The following is a 19150-nucleotide window of genomic DNA, read 5'->3' as shown; positions in this document are numbered from 1 at the left end:
GAAAATGCTGGAAACATTCAGCAGGTCAGAGAGCATCTGTAGAAAGAGAAAAATTTAATGCTGCAGGTCCGGAACCTCTTGTCGAAACTGGGAAAGAAAGATCAATGAGTTAGTTTTGAGCAGAAGAGAAAGTGGAGGAAGTATGGGTAGAACAAAAGGGAATATCTTTGATAGGGGAGTCCAAGTGGGTTAATAGGAGAAGTTACTAGCACAATAAGCTTTTTTTGTTTGCATAATATTGTTGTAAAACAGCAAGGTTGTGGGACATGCTCAGCAGACCAGCCTATATTAATAAAATAAGAAAAACTGAGCCAGGATGATAACAGGCAGAAATGACCAGTTCTCATTCAACACTTGATTTTGATGTAGTAAGACTTGGTGAATTTTTACTAGGTGGCTGTACAATGAGGATTACAACTGAACAGTGATGATGGTGTCCATCCATCAGTCCTCTAAGTTGACAGATACCATGATGAACAGTACAGGAACAGGCTCTTCAACCCATGATGCCTGTTAAAACACTTCATAAAAATCGGGACAAATCCAGTCTTACCAATTGCTGATCCGACTGCCTTCTCTGAATCATCAACATAGTTCCCAAAGGTGTTGATGTCAATGCTATCAACCAGAATTTACTGTTAACCTTTTCAATGATGCTCACTTAGCATTCTGCCAAGATTATCCAGCTCCAGACACCATTACAGCTTTGGTCCAAAAATGAACAGAAAAGTTGAATTCTAGAACGAACAGACAGTGACTACCCTTGACACCAAGCCATTTGGATAAATCTCCATTGCACTGAGCCACAACTAGCACAAAGAAAATTGCTGTGGTTGTTGGAAGTCAACCATCTCAGCCCCAGAATTCTATGTCAGGGATTTCTTAGATTCAGCCCTAGGCCCAATCAGCTTGAATGACCTCCCCCCCTCTCAATGGCCAGAATGAGGTATGTTTACTGATAACTGTACAGTAGAAAATCCGTTGGCAACTCCTCAGTTAATGAGGCAGCTCCTTTCTGCATGTAATAAGGCCTGGAAAACATTCAGGTCACGCCATCCAAGTGCTAGACATTTACATCTGTAAAAAGGAATGTTGAACCATTTCCCCTTGCTATTCCCTACCATTACCTTGCAGTGTCCTCCAAAGTCAGCAGCCTTGGTGGTCACACAGACTGGCCACACACAAGCGAGTCAAAGGCTAGGCATTCTGCAGCGAGGTATTTCAGCACATGACACCCTAAAGCCTTTCCACCACACAGGACCACAAGTCAGGAGTGTGCTGGATGAATGCACTTCCAACACTCAAGATCTTTGGCACCATCCAGGAAAAATTCACCCAATCAATTGGTGGCCCATCCATTGCTCAATGTATCCACTCCTTCTTCCACTGTGCCATCTACAAAAAGCACTGCAGTTACCCCACAGGATTTCTTTGACATTATTTCTCCAACATGATCCTTGTAACGTCTAGGACAAGGCCAAACACACAAATAGGAATGCTATAATTTCTGAGTACTCCTCGGTGGCACTCCACCCCTGACTTGGAATTTCTTGCCTGTCTTTCATTATGTTGTGTCAAATTCCTGGATTTCCCTACCCAAACAGTACTGTGGAACAACTTCACCACAAGGATTGAATTTGCCTCCCATCTCAGCAATTTATAATAACCACATCAATACTTCTCCTAGAGTACAAGGGAGCATTGATGACTGTCATAAGTTCAATGACAGCCATTCTGGGTATCAGTAATCAACCATATTTGTGTTGGAAATGATTAATATGGGTATCCCTGGGAAAACACATTTGCTAAGTTGCAAGTTGAGAAGTAATGAAAGTGATACAGCGCATGCGTAACAATGAGGAAGCAGTAAACGCAACACTGCTTTGCCGCATGACTATTGGATCTTTTACTTGTTACGTGGTAATGTTGGCCTGTTCTATTTTTGCCATGGTCCTTAAGGTTTGTTAGAAATTCATCCCCCTGTGAGAGCACTAGATGTTTATATAGCAGTGGCTGAGATCAACGGAACTTAATTTTGAAAAGAGGGGACGTTTGGATGGTACAAATGTAGTGCTACTGACTGGCGATGAAATCCCAGGCAGTGGTCTTTCCACAGCTGGAAGGAATTTTTGCATCTCTCTGATGCCACTTGCTCTTAAGCAAACACATCCTTCTAAATATCACCAGCAACTTAAATGATCTCCCCCTGCTGATATATCTATACATGAAATACTGCTCTCCCACGGGCACTACACAGGACTAGAAAAGCAACCTATTGCTGCCAGGCACAATATCTTCAGTAAAATTTTCCTACAGAGGTGGCTTAATGAAAGATAGCTTACTGTATTACTGTAATGTTGAAACATCATACTCAAGATTAAACAATCAAAATAACCTGAAAGTTTTTTGTAGTCTGTTGCATTATCAGCTGACAAATATAAATTCCCATCTGTTGATCACTATGAATCACAGGAAGGGCAGGAACTGATGATAGAGAGAGTAAATCAGGTTACATAGGACCCAAACTATTATCTTTCTTCTGGAAATGAGATTCTATAGTACAGCTCTGTAAATATGGTGGGTTACAGAGCCATAGAAACAGGCCCTTCGGCCCAACTCATTCATGCCAACACTGTTGCCCAGTGAGCTAGTCCCATCTGCTCGCATTTGGCCCATTGGTTACTTTTCCTTTGGTTGTTGAACAGTTATCCAGAAAATCAACCTTATGAACCAAAAGTACCAACTTACTTTTCTTTGAGAGATTGAATCTGAAAATTGCCAGACATTCAGTTATAGATTTGGAATATCTCTTTTCATCTTTGCTTTTAAAATGGGAGTACCATAAAGCAAAGAGCTGTAAGTTCAAAGTGAAGAGGGCATACTTTTATGCTGGAGCACTGCAAATCAGTGTGGACTTCTTCCTTATAGAAAAGGCTCTTCTATTTAATTTTGTGGAAGAAGTCACATTTGTACCAGCAAAATAAAACTTACAAATAGCTACTAGAATCACTGAAAGACGAATGTAGTAAGCTAGTATCCTTGAAACCAGCAGGATAGACAAACTAAAAAATAAAATTTCAGCTGGAACTTTGCCATATTCTCTGCCAATGAACCTTACTATCAGAACAGCATCAGTCATAATAACCACTTCTGCAATTGTGTCTTTATTTATGTTTTCATGTACTATTTACAGCCCAAATCAGCAGGCTAAGAATCTAACTGAAAAACGAAATACTTCAGATGCTGGAAACCTGAAACAAAAATGGGAAATGCTGGAAATACTCAGTGGCATCTGTAGGAAAAGAAACAGGAGTAACGTTTCAGTTTGATTACCTTTCCTCAGAATTCCGCAGAGTTACGAGTATGTTTTAACTTGTGTAGAGATGGGTGGGTGGGTTGCGGGAGGTTGTGGAGAGAATAAAGAGAAATATGACAGGGCGGATCTCAAGAAAAACAGTGATGCAAAAGTGGCTGAGAGAAGGCTTGTTAATTGTGGATGGTCTCTTTGGAGGAGATATAATGAGGGGATGAATGAGGACAGAGGGTGGGGGGGAGAGAGAGCAAGAGAGACAGAGAAAGAGTGCAAGCTAGAGAGAAAAAGAGCAAAAAAGAGAGAGAACAAATTAATTTTGTAACTTTGATACACTGAACACTGCAGTTTCTGGAAATGTAAATTAAACAAAAATGCCAGAAATATCCAGCAGGTCAGGCAGTATCTATGGAACTAAGTTAATGTAACAACTTGACTCTTCATCAGATCTGATGCAAACTGGAAAGCCTGGTTATCTAAGATTGTTATATTCAATGTTGAGTCTTAAGGGCTGTGATATGTCAAGTCACAACACAAGATGCTGTTCATCAAGCTTACGTTGAGCTTTGTTTGAACAGTGCAAGAGGCCAAATATAGAGAGTTCAGAATAGGAAATGTGAGAGAATTAAAATGTCAGGCAACTGAAAGATTCAGTTTATTCTTGGGGACTGAATGGAGGTGCTCTGCAAAAGAGTCACCCAAACTGCATTTGGTTCCTCTTAGGTAGAGGAGACCCACCATGAGCAGTGAATGCAGTACACAAAGTTGAAACAAGGGAAAGTGACTTGGTGATTCACCTGGAAGGAATGTCTGGTCCCATGGGTGATGGGCTGGAAAGAGGTAAAAGGGCCGAAATTGCATCTTTTGTGACAGTATGAGATGATATCAGGGGAGGGGGAAATGAATGTTGGCAATGATGGAAGAGTGAACAAGGGAGTCACAAAGGGAACAATCCCTTTGTAATGCTGAACAGAGGAGGGAAGTTTTGCCAGGCTGTGGTATCACCTTTAGGCTAGTGGAAGTATTGAAAGATGATCTGTCAGAAGCGAAGGCCAATAGGGAGGAAGGTAAAGTGACAGGGAACTGTATCCTTGGTCTGGAAGGATGAAGATTGGGTGAGAGCAGAAATATGGGAAGTGGAACAAGCACACTTGAGAGTCCCACCAGCAGTGGTGGAGGGAAAGTCACAATTAAGAGAACAGGAAGATGTCTTAGAAGTATTGCTATTGGTATATTCTTGTCACTTGTACTGAGGTACAGTGAAAAACTTGTCTTGCATACCGTTCACACAGATCAATTCATTACACAGTGCATTGAGGTAGTACAGGGTAAAAACAATAACAGAATACAGAGTAAAGTGTCACAGCTACAGGGAAGTGCAGTGCAGGTAGACAATAAGGTGCAAGGTCACAACAAGGTAGATTGTGAGATCAAGAGTCCATCTCATCGTATAAGGGAACCATTGTAACTGTTGTCATCAGAAAATGCATAATAGTACTGGACCAACTGAAAGACTGGAATGGAATACTTACAGGAAGCAGCATGGGAGGAGGTGAAGTTACGATAACTTTGGCAGTTTGTGGGCCGGTACCAGAAACACAAAAGCATTAAATGCTGCAAGTACTCAGCAGGTCAGCCAGCATGAGTGAGGAGAGAACAGAGTCAATGGTCCAGGTCAAGACACCATAAGAGACTGCAGGCTGGTTCTCTACCTAAAACTTCGACTATTCCTCTGCCTCCACAGATGCTGTCTGACCTGCCGAGTTCCTCCAGCAGTTTGTTTTTTCCTCCATAACTTTTTATGCCTTGGTGTTTCAAGTGTTCATCCAAGTACCACTGAAGCACTATGAGCACACCTGCCTCCACTATTCACTCAGGCAGTGCATTCCAGGTTTCAACCACCCAACAGGTAAACAAAAATTCCTCGTCCCATCTAAGTTTCCTCTCCATTACCTTAAATCTATGCGCTCTGGTTATAGAAACTTCTGCTGAGGGAAAAGTTCTCATTATTTACCCTATCATAACTTCACCTACCTTGATCAGGTCACCTCTCAGCCTTCTCTGCTCCAAAGAAAACAAACCCAGCCTATTCAGTCTCTCTGTATAACTGAAACACTTCATCCAGGGCAACATCCTGGTGAATATCCTCTACACTTTCTCCAGTGCCATCACATCCTTCCTATAGTGTGCTGACCAGAACTGCACACAGTACTCCAGCTGTGGCCTAACCAATGTTTTATCAAGTTGTACCTAATCTCTCTGTTCTTATATTCTATGGCCCAGCTAATGAAGTCAAGTACCCTGTACGACTTTTTAACCATACTACCCACGTGCTGCTGCCTTCAGAGACCCTTAGACATATACACCAAGGTCCCTTTGTTCCTCAATACTTCCTGGAGTCCTACCATTCACTGTGTACACCCTTGCCTTATGAGTCTTCCCAGAATGCATCATCTCACTTCTTTCAGGATTAAATTCCATGGGCTGTTTCACTACCCATCCTACCTACTGATCAGTATTATTCTACGGCCAAAGATTATTCTCTTCACAATCCACATCACCACGAATCTTTGTGTCATCTGTGAAGTTACTAATCATATCTAGTATATTCACATCCAGAAGCAAGGGTCGCAGCACCAATCCCTGTGGTACACCTTTGGTCACAGCCTTATAAGTTCCTTCAGATAAATCACCTGCCATTAATAACCTTCATAACCTTCTTTCAGCCAACACCAAAGCCATTTGCACCACTGACATTACCAGTGCTCTCTCTATTCCATTCCCCGTCTCTGCAGCTCAAAACATGCTCAGCTTCTATCTTGCCTGGATACGATGAAAGGCCATTGTTCTGAAACATTTTCCTTGACAGATGCTGAATATTTCTGTTTTTACTCTGGCGCGCTATCTACTTTTATCAGAATGAATCTGATTTGATTTGTTCAGACTGATTCTTCCGTCCTAGTATGGTAAGCAATTTGATTTTGTACACTTGGTTGTCCAGGTTAAGGAATTAATTATTTGAAGAATGTAGCATCTATCCTTTATTTTATTTTACATAATTCTTTAACCACTTCCAGCAATGAATATATGTGACGACCAGAAAACTATATTTTATCACATTGCATCTTTCTCAAGCTTCATGGTGGTTTGTAACTTTGGCGTGCAACTTCCCAATCCCAGGTGCCTTTGATTCAGCTTCTGAATATCTTCAAGGTGCATTGTGTTTCTATCTTCAGCTCCATGTACAAACCAGACAGTCTGGTTTGTATGTGGAGCCAAAGATAGAAACTACGCAGACACACAATGGTGTCACACAACCAATGTGTGACACCATTGTGTGTCTGCATAGTTACTTATTATCTTCCCAAGCCAAACCTCACCCTGGATGTCTTTTTCATATGTCAAGATGTGACATACTGACATAGTCAGTGACTCAAGAATTTCTTAGCTTCTTACGCACATCTATGTGGGATAATTATAGTATGCATAGCACTGGTATCTACTTAAGTGACCACTTCTTTAAAAGATTTCTTCCCTGCAAGAAGAATTTCAGGTTTATTCAGCAACCTGAACAGCCAGCCTTTACAGCCTTTACAGGACTATGTGGAACTAATTTTATGCATGCTTTTTTTCAGACAATGGATAAAACTAAGATAATGACGTGATAGCATGTTAAGTAATTTCCGTTTCAAAATCTAGTAAAAAAGAAATCATACACCATCAATTGTTCATCATGCGAGGTGCAGCAACTTGCATTTAAATAGCACCTGATATTGTGGTAAGACATTTGCCAAGACACTTTGCAGTAGATTGTATGTGTGGATTAGTCGATCACAACAAAAGTTAACTCTCCCCCTAACTGGCATTTATGCAAACACTGAAGTATAATTAGGTTTGTCCAGATATATTAAGGCTGAAGTCAGGTAATTCAGTGCATGCTGTAAGTTAAACCTGGAACTATCTACTCTGCATGGTTCAGCATGGCACTGTAAGGTTTATTTAACTACTGAGTTAACAGGAGAGCAGTTTGATAGTGAAAAATAAATTAATAATCATATGGCACAGAATATCAATAAAAAAAACTGGCCTCATAAATTAGATCGGTTGGCAACCTTTTTATGTGAAAATCCTGCAAACATAGATCATTCTAGTGAACACTTTAGATTGAAATAGTGGCCATTGGGAAGTTGGACCAGCATTTCAGATTCAGATTAGTTTATTGTCATATACACCAGAGTGCAATGAAATTCCTTGCTCGCCTGAAGCTGACAGAGTAAACAGTATACATAGTAATAATAAATACAACAATAAATACAATGACGAACACAAAACAGCAGATTGTAGTGCAAGCTGAAGTAGTGCAAAAATAAATGCTAAAGTGAGAATAACAGAATAACCAAGAGAGGTGCAATTAAGAATGCAGGAGCATGGCACCACCACTACTGGGAAAAGAGTGCGAAAGAGGTGATTGGTTCAGAAGTCTGATAACAACAACTTCTTCCCCATTGCTAAGTCTGGTTGTCTGGGCTTTCAAGCTCCCATATCTTCTCGCAGAAGGTAGAAGAGAGAAAAGGGAATGGCATGGTGGCAGGCATTCTTGATGATACTATTAGTCTTCCTGAAGCAACACACTGTGAAGATGGACTAGATGGATGGGAGTGATGAATCTGCGATGAACTGGGCTGTGTTTACCAGTCTATGCAGGTTCCTATAGTCCAGAGCACAGCAGTTGCCATACCAGGCTGAGATGCAACTCATCAGGATACTTTCTATGGCACATACATGGAAGTTCAAGAGAATCCTTGTGGATGTTTTCTCAGATTCCACAGGAAGTAAATACGCTGATGAGCTTTCATGATCAGCACTCTGTTGACGAGGATAGGGTATTGTGTTCCCCACCCCACCCTCCCTCAGTTCCTCAGGTCAAGTCAACTGTTAACTAGAACAAAGAAATAAAGTAATACAAACAAGCCACTAGTGGCAGGTGTAGGTAGTGCACCTCCAGCTAAACCAGCTGCTCATTTTGCTGATCCCTGAGATAGTCCAGTGTGTGTCATGTGCAATGACACTAAATGAATTGTGATCTTCATCATCCACTTCCTCTTTTCCTCCTATTTCCCTTTTGGTCCTCCTATTCCCCTTGCTCTGTACCCTTCTCTGATGGGGAAGGGGAATCAGTCTATCCTGATACTCCGCAAAGACAAAGCAGAAGAAAGTTGCATGCAAGCTGTGGTAAAAAAAAAACCCACCTTTATGGTGATGTAGCAGCTCAGATGGTAATAAATATGTATCCTGTGGATTGTCTGTGGATGACTACAAAGGGGATGTAGTGATCACAATGAAACTTTGTTAGTGACCATACATGGTAGGATCAAGTGTTCTTGAGGAGGTTGGGAATCAGTTTCCTCTATTGGAAACAGGCAATGAAATCATGACTCTCCCCCTCCTCTCATCTAGATTATCTTCCTTCTATTCTTTGCTGTCTTCACATGATGAAGGAGACTGAGTATGTTTTTCATTATTGCCTCTTTGGATATTTAACTCAATATTGAGATTGACGGGTGAAGAATAAATATGAAAACAGGAAGAACATAGGAAAATAGTAGGGGTAGGAATAGGCCACTCAAGCCCTCAAGCCTGCCGTGCCATTCAATCGTGGCTCGTCTGCCCCTCTTCTGTGTGATGGCAATGGAGTAGGGCAGGATAAAGTGGTGGGGGGGTGTGTGTGTGTGTGTGCGCGCGCGCGCGCGCAGACACGTGCGCACACACACACAAGTCCATGCGTGGATGTGTGTGTTTTGTTCTGGGGCACCTACTCATGGAGGAGACCACTGCATCCACCTCCTGTCAGATCCTTTTGATGGAAGTCCTTGTAGATCACATTGCCTCCTTCTGACACACAATTGAACAATTGATCCCTTCTTGATGCATGTCATGATAAGAAATTCAATGACCCCTTCCAAGAGTTTTTCCCTCTCTCTCTGTTACTGGCATGCAGCAAAATGTCAGCAGTTGCATCTAATTGGGTGTGGTCCTATCAGAGATTGCACAGGTCCTGTTTTTGCAGAACTTGAATAATTCTGAATAATTCTCAGAATTACTTTGATAGGACCTAAATGGATCACGGTGTTAAACACAAGAGCACATCAGCACATCAGATTTAATTTTTAAGCAGATTTTTTCAGTGAGATGAAATTCGCTATAACTTTTATTTTCCAATAGCACTTCTCTGCAAATAACAGCCATTGAATGTATCCTACCTCCAAGTTAAGAGAATTTTGTTTGCGTCTATTGCGTGCCTTGCACATTCCAGATAAAACTTCAGTGTCACACTTTATAATGTAGCAAAATGCTTTCTTACAAGAAAGTCAGTCTTTGACCTTAACCTTGAAGTTTGCAAGCAGTCACTGATTTGGTTTACTTTGAATAGAGTTATCCAATGCAACTAATAGCTAACCACACAGAATAATACAAATTTAAAGCATTGTCCTTCAAGAGAAAAATCAGGTAAACTGTTAAATATAGTCTGGATTCCAGGTAACACAGGATATTCACCCATTCTTTGCTGAAACATTCATTTATACAGGCTTCTATCAGGTTACTCTGCTAAATTACACTTAACAGGCAGATTTTCATTCTTATTTATTTACTTCATAGAGTACACTTAAGTATTTATTGCACATTTAGCTGCATTCAGTTTTGCATGATCAAAGAAAAAAATTCCAAACTACAGCATTAAAATGTTGCACTTACGGCTACAAATCTCAAAGTTTCAGGCAAGAGGAGCATTTTCACTAGGTTTCCTACTGAAGAAACTTTTGTCATCAGTTTCTGGTCTGGGGCGTGAAGATGGAAAAAAAGCAGCCAAGGATCACCGCCCAATGTGCTGAAGCATACCTCCTGATAGGCAAAAGAGTGATAGCCAGGGAAAATGTCTATAAACTGGTTCTAACACAGACAGGATGGGGAAGGGAAAGGTAGGGGGAAAGAGATGGAATAGATTTTTTTAAACCCCATCTTGTTTGGGGAAAGGGAAAGAAGGAGAAGTGATGGAATAGTTTTGTTTTAACTGCACCTTGTTTCAAGAAAGATGGAATAAGTAAAATTGAATAACTTGCCAAATGGCCTACTTACATCTTGGGAATGCTGGAACCAGTGCTTCTATTGAATGGCAATGAATAATTCTGCACAGATTAGATTCTCAAATTGAGAGACTCCATAGTCTGAATACAAAGCTAGGTTGCATATAGTGCACAACTAAAGAAAAAGAAAACTAGCACTTAGGACAGTTCAAATAAGCAGAAATTTGCCAGCCCAAATAACAAGCAAACATTGCAATTCTTCTTTTAACAACAGATATTATGTATACAACTTGTAACAACGCATATTACATGCATTTAAAATAGTAACAATGGTAATTATTGCAAATCATTTAATCCATTCAAAGTAATGCTTTTATAAGCAGCCAGTTGATATAATCTAATATTCCAATGAGGAATATTTGAGAATGTGCTGGTCTGTGCTTCCTTTGCATAATAATATTATAACTGTCCTTTGCCACAGGCAGCATGCTTTTTCGAAACAATATGGGAACGAAGCTATTATTTCCACTGGTCCGCGAAATACTGCAGTTAAATGAAAATCTGGCAGCATCCTACACCTATGTTTTATACTATTAGTGATAGACAAAACACAGGAATATTGTGAATATTTGTAAAATCAATCCTATAAAGTTAATCTTATAAAATTTAGAGCTTGTAATTATTTCCTACTTTCTTACAGAAACATCACTGCTATTTGAAAAATACTTACCACAAGTGTAAAGCTATGCACGTCACATTTTCCAGCATAAAACTTTCAGCATGTGTTTATTTTTTGAAGCACATTAAATAATGATGGCAAAAAGCAGAATATTAAAAGTTAAATGCACAGGAAGAGTTATCCAAATTCTTCTGAATTTATTTAAAATCTTCAAGATTTCTCAAATATATATATTCTTCCAGTCTGTAATTTTAATTCCTGGCAATTAAAAAATATCACCACTATAAAAATATATTAATCAGTTTATTAGAACTTTTGCTAAAGATGAACCAAGTGAGTTGAAATCATTGATTACCATCTTTATGCTCAGGTCATATTTAAAACGAGAGTACTAATCTGACTCCAAGATAATCCATTGATTGACACTCAGAGGATACAGAAGAGTTGGGCACTGCTTTGGAGCTATCTGCTCTCTTCAGTTATCATTTAAGGTTACATGGGCTCTTGAACTGCAGCCAATTTGTATATTACATATAACCCTGCAGTAATAATTTCCAATGTTTATGGATGCATACATTTTCTAGCATAAAATGCAACAATATAGTTTCTTTCAAATATCATATTTGTCAATAACTGAACAAAAGTAAAATTTACATACAAACATATACTTTGAAAGACAAGCAAATAAAATCTTAATCAACATTAGAGTATAAATAAATCTAACTAAAATGAGCCATTATATTAATGACAATCAATTTTTAAGCATGGAGACATAGCTGAACATCCGATTTTGACTTCTTTGGGACTACAAGATGGTCCCTGCTAATCAAAGTCCTATTCAAGCTAAGGTTGTATTCACAGTGCCCTAACCTTGCTAATTAAAGACAGCAGTAGACAACAAAAGAGCTTTCCACCCTGGTCAGAAGGATTGGTAGTCTCTGTCACTGGATGATACTACTGTCAGTCCTTACTTCTGCTGAGCACTACAGAAAACATATTACATCAACCCTGATCTGTAGCATACATAATGCTCACAGTAAATGAGATTCCGTTTGATTGAAAACATCTACCTTAATTATGTACTGCCATTATTTTTTTTATTTTGCCGGGATTTACAATGTAAAAGCCTGTCGGAGCATTGTTTGCCATTTCAGTAAGCCATCAAGTCTGGAAAAATAGACGCTATAGACTTGATAACCTGCCGCAACATAACCTGGCAGTGTTCCGTTCAGTGCTTGTGTTATTTATGCAGATCATACCTCACTGGCTAAAGGAAGCACAGCACTTCAGTTATTATTTTAATCTCTAAAATATTATAATCATCTTCTTGTGCAAATAATTTTCATCACACGTTTCACTTCTGAGTACACTTGAGTGTCCATTTCTTGTCAGCAGTGCAATGGTTTTCCAGTGAATATGCCATATCACGTATCATTCATAGAACTACTGGAACAAAAGTGCTCAGCTAGTCTTTCACCTGCAAAGTAGCCGTGGCTATCCTAGATCCAAACATATACCAATCTCATCCTGTTATTTGTTGATTAAAAGCTATTGCTTGTCAATGCATAATGTCAACACTGATGCATTGCCTGATGCTGTACTAGAAGGCAGTAAAATCAGTTATTCATTGTAATTTTAAACAAAAATCATAGCAAGGATACACTATTTGCTTAGCAACAGAAAGAGCATCTCAGTACTTTACCTGTACAATAATGGTCTGGGCAGGAATCATACTTCACAGGCTGGCTAAATCAAGTGCAAACCCCTCATGATTAGGTTTGTAGTAACAGTCCGTAAGCCAATCACTGATTCACCATATCCCAGCACAAACAACAGTTGCTACAGTGAGATGCTGCACACTTCATTTCCGTTCCACCCTCTGCCTCTCTCTGGGCACCAGACAGCTGCAGCCAACCAGCTTCAGTCTCCCTGCTACTTGGGCTATTAACCCAACCTCTTTCTTTCCTCATCCTCCCCACGTACACACAAACACACTACTACCACACATATCAAGCAAAGTGCTCAGCAAAGCGTTGTCAGTTCTGCAGCTGTACCTCCCTGTCCCAAGGGGCTGTCCCTATACAAGCCTGATGATTTCCGCACTTACTGCTGCAGCTCTGAGGTTCCTCCAGGCTAGGAAGCAGCATCATTTGAAATTTATATACATGATGCTGCTGTTATGTGATATTTAAATATAAGCAGTAGATGCAGTTCAGTGCATCCCTGAAGACATTTATCCTGAATTAGGTTTTCCAAATGAAAATCATAAATTAGTAAAAATTTTCAGTATGCAAGTAGAAAATAACTAAGACATGATTAGAAATATCTGAATATACACTTGAGATTCAATATTCTGAATTTCATTGAAAATATTGTTTCTTACCTGTTTTAATACACTCAGATTTGATGAGGGAGAAACACCTAGTAGCTTATATTATTTTTGCATTAACTCGTCTTGTCAGAGTAGAAGGTTAAATCCATTCAGTAAGACAGCTCTCTGCATTCCATCTGGTGGCTGCCAAAATGCAACACTTTCACAGAAACTGCAGAGGAAGCAGAAGCAATTGAGCAAATGCTTGATACTGGTGTCATTTATTCTGATACAGTTAGCCTTTCCAAATATTGGACATATGATCTTACAGCTCTGATCTCACTGTGTTAACCAAGCTTAAATTTCAGCAGTAAATCTCTCTTAAAATTATTAGTTTTATTTTAAAGAAAGAAGTCCTATTTCAAACAGTTTCTTTTTCATAATCAAAATTTGCGATAAATGCAATGTGGACTTTGTAAAACTGCATTGTTAGCATACTATTACATCTGTAACTAGAAGCAATTTAAAAATATATAGCTGTAAAAGGTGAAGTAATGGAGTGTGATTCCCACAGATTAAATGTTTATAACTATAATTTTTTTTTCTAGGGATGAAAATTACTCCACTTCTGGATTATGAGATTAAGCACTTATTTAGGAGTCACAGATTGATACATTGAATGGAAAAATTCCTTTCTCACACTGGTAACCCAATTGTCTCCCAGCACCAGTGCCTTTTCTCCTCTTACTTTGTGATGCAACACATCGATTACAAACCAATATGACTAATGACGACGTTTAGCTGCATTGCTGGGACATCATGCTATCTTCTTGATTCCAAAAAAAAGTTTGCATTTAGTATTATGCTTTTCACATTCTCTTCAGGACATTCCATTGCAATTTGCAGCTTCTAAAGTGCAGCCACTCATGCAACATAGGAAACATAGCAGTCTGCTTGCATTCAATAAGCAGTAATGTAATAATAACCAGATAATCTTTTTTCTGCAATACTGATTGAGGGATAATTAGGCCAAGGTACTGGGTATTGTTGTTCTTTAAAATAATGCATGGGATTTTTTAATGTCAATCTGAACATTGGTTTAATGATTCATTCAAAACTTCAGATAATGCGGCATGCTCTCAATTTTGCATAGAAATGGAATCAGGCTCATACGGACAGAAACAAGCCCTTCAGCCTACCATGTCCATACTAATCATTATACTTATCCACACCAGTCCCATTTATTTGCACTTGGTTTGAAGCCTTCTAAGCCTGGGTGATTCAAGTGCTTATGTAGATGCCTTTTAAGTGCTGTGAGAGTATCTGCCTGCACCATCCACTCGGGTAGTGCATGGCAGACTCCGACCATTCTTTGGGTGAAAACATTCTCTCTCAGATTCCCTCTAAACCTCCTATCTCTCATCTTACACTTATGCCCCTTTGGTTTAGACACCCCCACCAAGGGAAAAAAAAGATTCTTTCTATCTCAGAGTCATACAGCATGGAAACAGGCCCTTTGGGCCAACTGGTCCATGCCGACCAAGATGCCCATCTAAGCTCATCCCATATCCCTCCAAACCTTTCCTATCCACGTACCTGTCCAAGTGTCTTTTAAATGAGGCCTCAACCACTTCCTCTGGCAGCTCATATGGATCATTCTCTGGGTGGAGAAGTTACCCCTCAGAGTCTTATTAAATCTTTCCCCTCTTACCTTAAACCAATGCCCGCTAGTTCTTGATTCCCCAGCCCTGGGAAAAAGACCATGTGTATTCTTTGCTCCTCATGATTTTATACACTGCTCAATCAATGAATCAATATTCCAATGAATAAAGTACTAGCCTGCTCAACCTCTCTCTAAAACCCAGTCCATCAAGTCCTGGCAACATCCTCTTAAACCTTTTCTGCACTCTTTCCAGCTTAATGGCATCTTTCCTATTGCAAGGTAATCAAGACTGAACACAATATTCCAAATGTGGCCTCACCAACGTCTTGTACAACTGCAATATAACATCCCAACTTCTACACTCAATGCCCTGACTGATGAAGGCCAGCATGCCAAAAGCCTTCTTCACCACCCTATCTACCTGTGACACCATCTATCCTATCTCATAACTTTACATAACTCTTATCAGGTCACTCTCCACCTTCTCTGTTCCAGGGAATACCAAATCAGCCTATCCAATCTCTCCCTATAACTGAAATGCTCCAGTCCAGGTAACATCCTGGTGAATCTCTTCTGCACCCTCTCCAGCATAACCACATCTTTCCTATAGTGTGGCGACCAGACCTGCACACAATACTCCAGGTGTAGCCTGAACAATGTTTATAAGGTTGTAACATGATGCCTCCTGAGCTGATGAAAACAAGTATCCCATATGCCTTTTTTACCACCCTCTCTGTGTTGCTATTTTCAGGGATCTAATGGACATGTACCCCAACACTCCCTCAGGCCCTAACATGTGTTGTGTATTACCTACCCTCATTTGATCTTCCAAGTGCATAACTTTGCACTTGTCATGATTAAATTTCATTTGCCATTGCTCCACTCAACTTTCCAGCTGATAAATATCACGCTGTAGCCTTAGACAACCCACCTCACAATCTACACCAGCACCAAATTTTGTTTGTTTTGGTACCCTGGGTTTCTGTGTTCAACTGTGTCTGGCATGAAATTTAAACCAGCAGTCATGTAATTCAAAGGCAAAGGTACTACAAACTCAGCCATGAGAAAAAATTACCTCAGATTACGTCTGGACATTCTGATGGGTACATGTTTGAGTGGCAACTTTTCAATTGCAATTGATCTGATCAAGCAGCAGCTTTGGATGATATCACTTTCAATAAATCTCTTAACATTCAGATAACAGTATGTCAGTGACGAAAATCACCACCACCTCCTGTGCATCAACACATCCTTTGGCCATCTGAGACGAAGAATATCTGCTGGTCAAAACCTCAAATCTCACAATGAGCAGTAGTAATCCCTGCCACCTCACTTGCTTTTGAGACATGGACTACCTAAAGCAGGCACCTTAAAACACAGGACATATCCCATCACTGTTTTCACTGAATCCTCTAAATCCACTGACAGTATAATCCAACTTAATGTGAGCTCCCTCACCAAAGCCAACATCCACAGCACCAATGCACTAGTCACCCTCAGCCAACTGGGCAGACCACACTTTTCACATTCCTGACAGCACACTCTCGAAACAAGTATTCTTCTCTACAGTGCATCAGAGCAAGAGATTATCAGGAAGACAATGGAAAAACTTCAAAAGAACATTCTCATCAATTAATGAGAATCCCTGGCCCATGACCACTCAAAATAGAAGAAGATCCTCCAGAGAAAGTGAAGTTTCTTCACCGGGGCACGTAGAAGCTCCACAAAGGAAGGAGTGTACCACCTTCCAAGATACCCACCCACTTGCCCTTTCAAGCACCACCTACAGCAGAGTCTGTGGGGCCCACACTCACCTCATCAGCCACCCCCTGAGCCCACAGAACTGGAATGGAAGCAAGACATTCTCAATCCCAAGGGACTGTTAAATTGATAATCTTAATTACTTGAAAATACTCAAGGCAGGCTGAAAATCTGATCACTGTAAGCATTAACTCCAATTAGAAAGCAAACCAGCTTGATGAGGTGGGGTTTGGCCTCCAATCTTCCTCAAATTATCAGCTTCACATTGATCTATTAAACCAAATCAGGTTTATGGCTAAGATTTTGTACTCTTCCATGAGCACATCCATGGGTCTTTGAATGGATATTTTCTTAATGCTCACCACCCCACCCAACAACCCCCCCCCACCCCCACCCCAATCAATTTTGACTTCTTTTTATTCTACAAAAATTGCCCCTAACAGTTGGCAAAAGGTATCCGGAACAATTCTGCACTAAAACCTTTGGAATTTTGAAAGTAATTGTCTGAAAAACTTTCATAGTACTTTTACGGCACTGTAGTCCCAGTGTCCCAATCAAATTTGCATTTAATACCTCCTCTGTAAATAAAAACTTAACTTCACCTCTTCTATATCAGTCTTACTTTGCAGAACAGTTTTCCTCATATTCCTCATAGGAATAGACTTAATGGACACTAGATTTTAGCTTCCAGCAATACTTCCTAAATAACCCAATTATAGGCAGTTTTTACATTAATCTTTCCACAAAAATAAGGTATTGTTTCAAAGTGGAGCATCTATGACTAATTACAAGCAAAGATCTTTCATTCAATATTTTCCCATTTCTGCAATCTAATAAATATTTATATCAAAATGTTGGAATTTTAGCCAGACAATACAAATATATTTTCAGAATCAGTGCTATGTTTTATTAGAAGAGGTATAATACATGTGCTGAGTAGATTATGCTTTGAACAATGTTTCCACAATGCTGATCGTGAAATACTGGATAATGTCATCAATTTACAGTAAAACTCTGATAATCCAGCATCCTTGTTTGGAAATCCTGATAGTTCAGCACCTGGCTTGCTCATTAATCCAGAATGTGAGCAGGGAGTCCAGAGTGCAAGCGGGATGTGTGCCCAGAGCTGGAGTTCTAAAGCATGGATGAAGTCAGAGTGCAGCCAGAGCCTGGGTTGGGGTCTGGAATGCTGTGGATCAGGAATGTGGGTAGCTGGAGCCGGGTTCAGACTTATTGCACATCTCCTGCCCCTTTTTGAACTCATTAGATTCGCTAGAAAAATTATCAGACCACTAACACGTTTAAAAAAGTGAAATAAAAGTGTGCTTGGGTATTAATTGCCATAGCATCCCATAATCCATAAATTCTGCTAGTCCAACACTATCAAAGCTCCTAGGGTGTCGAATTATTGGAATTTTATTGTATGAGGTTAAATTGCTGCATCTTTCTTGTATCAATGTTAAATTTATAACTTAATTTTATTTCAGATCCGTAACTAATGAAAAATTTTTACTTCTCAGATTTGCTTCTATGTTCAATGAGCAGAACTTGCTACTGGCATCCTCCACTGCCATTGGCAGATGTGGTACATTCAGACTTAGCTTCTGCTGATCCACTGCCGTGAACCTGCTTGCAGAGGCTGTCCCAACTCAGAATGGTGAGACCCTGTGCGGTGTCAGGGATTTGCATGATATCATGTGGGTGGCCCAGAACAAATCTACACCCATATGATGGCTGAGCAAAACATTGTTCACTGTCCAGTTGCCAACTCAAATGCATCCAAAGTACCATTTTCCTTATATGCAACAGTCTCTCACAGCCATTCCTCTCAATTCAACACATTTGTACTCCACTGCTGGATTCCATTTCTGAGAACAAACAGGAAATTGGCTGGACTTCCAAACATCCTGATATATATGGGGGGATGCTACCATTTCCTTGCAAATTCTAGTCCAATGTGACAGAAAATGGGCCACTTTTCCCCTAAGTAATGTCAGCTGCATCTTAATTTTCTGTAATAAAAACAGAAAATACTGGAAACACTCAGGTCAGCAAGTATCTGTGCAAAGAGATACAGAATTAACATTTCAGGTTAGAGATCCTTTGTCAGTACTGGGAAACTGACATAAAAAGGAAATTTTAAAATTGCCAACAGAAGAAATGGATAGGTCAAAGGGAATATCTGTAATAAGATGAGACCAGATCAAATAGCTTAAAGAGCTGTATATGGCTAATGAATCAAGTAAGGAATGTACACATTACTACACATGCCAGGTACCAAGACTGTATAGGTAGAGATGGAAATTGGTTGTGCCATGAACTTTTCCCCAAGGGTCACTGTGAG

The 19150-nt window shown here is 39.9% G+C and overlaps 2 protein-coding genes across 2 annotated transcripts in view; both read right to left on the bottom strand.

Moving 5' to 3' along the window:
- The window catches only part of LOC127570344 (E3 ubiquitin-protein ligase HECW1-like), a 315832-nt gene extending 302953 nt beyond the window's left edge, over positions 1 to 12879 (bottom strand). Inside the window, 1 exon segment of the mRNA XM_052015802.1 lies at positions 12774 to 12879. Coding sequence (XP_051871762.1) covers positions 12774 to 12803 — 30 coding nt within the window. The 5' untranslated portion in view covers positions 12804 to 12879.
- Positions 12880 to 13479: 600 nt separating this feature from the next.
- The window catches only part of hacl1 (2-hydroxyacyl-CoA lyase 1), a 105157-nt gene continuing 99486 nt past the window's right edge, over positions 13480 to 19150 (bottom strand). Inside the window, exon 19 of the transcript XR_007956368.1 lies at positions 13480 to 13614. The gene's annotated coding sequence lies outside the window, so the exon portion shown is untranslated. The remainder of the gene's footprint in view (positions 13615 to 19150) is intronic.

The sequence above is a fragment of the Pristis pectinata genome, chromosome 5 (assembly GCF_009764475.1).
Source record: "Pristis pectinata isolate sPriPec2 chromosome 5, sPriPec2.1.pri, whole genome shotgun sequence".
Taxonomy (NCBI): Eukaryota; Metazoa; Chordata; class Chondrichthyes; order Rhinopristiformes; family Pristidae; genus Pristis; species Pristis pectinata.
Note: the sequence above shows the minus strand (reverse complement) of the source record. Positions and strands in the feature narration are given on the sequence as shown.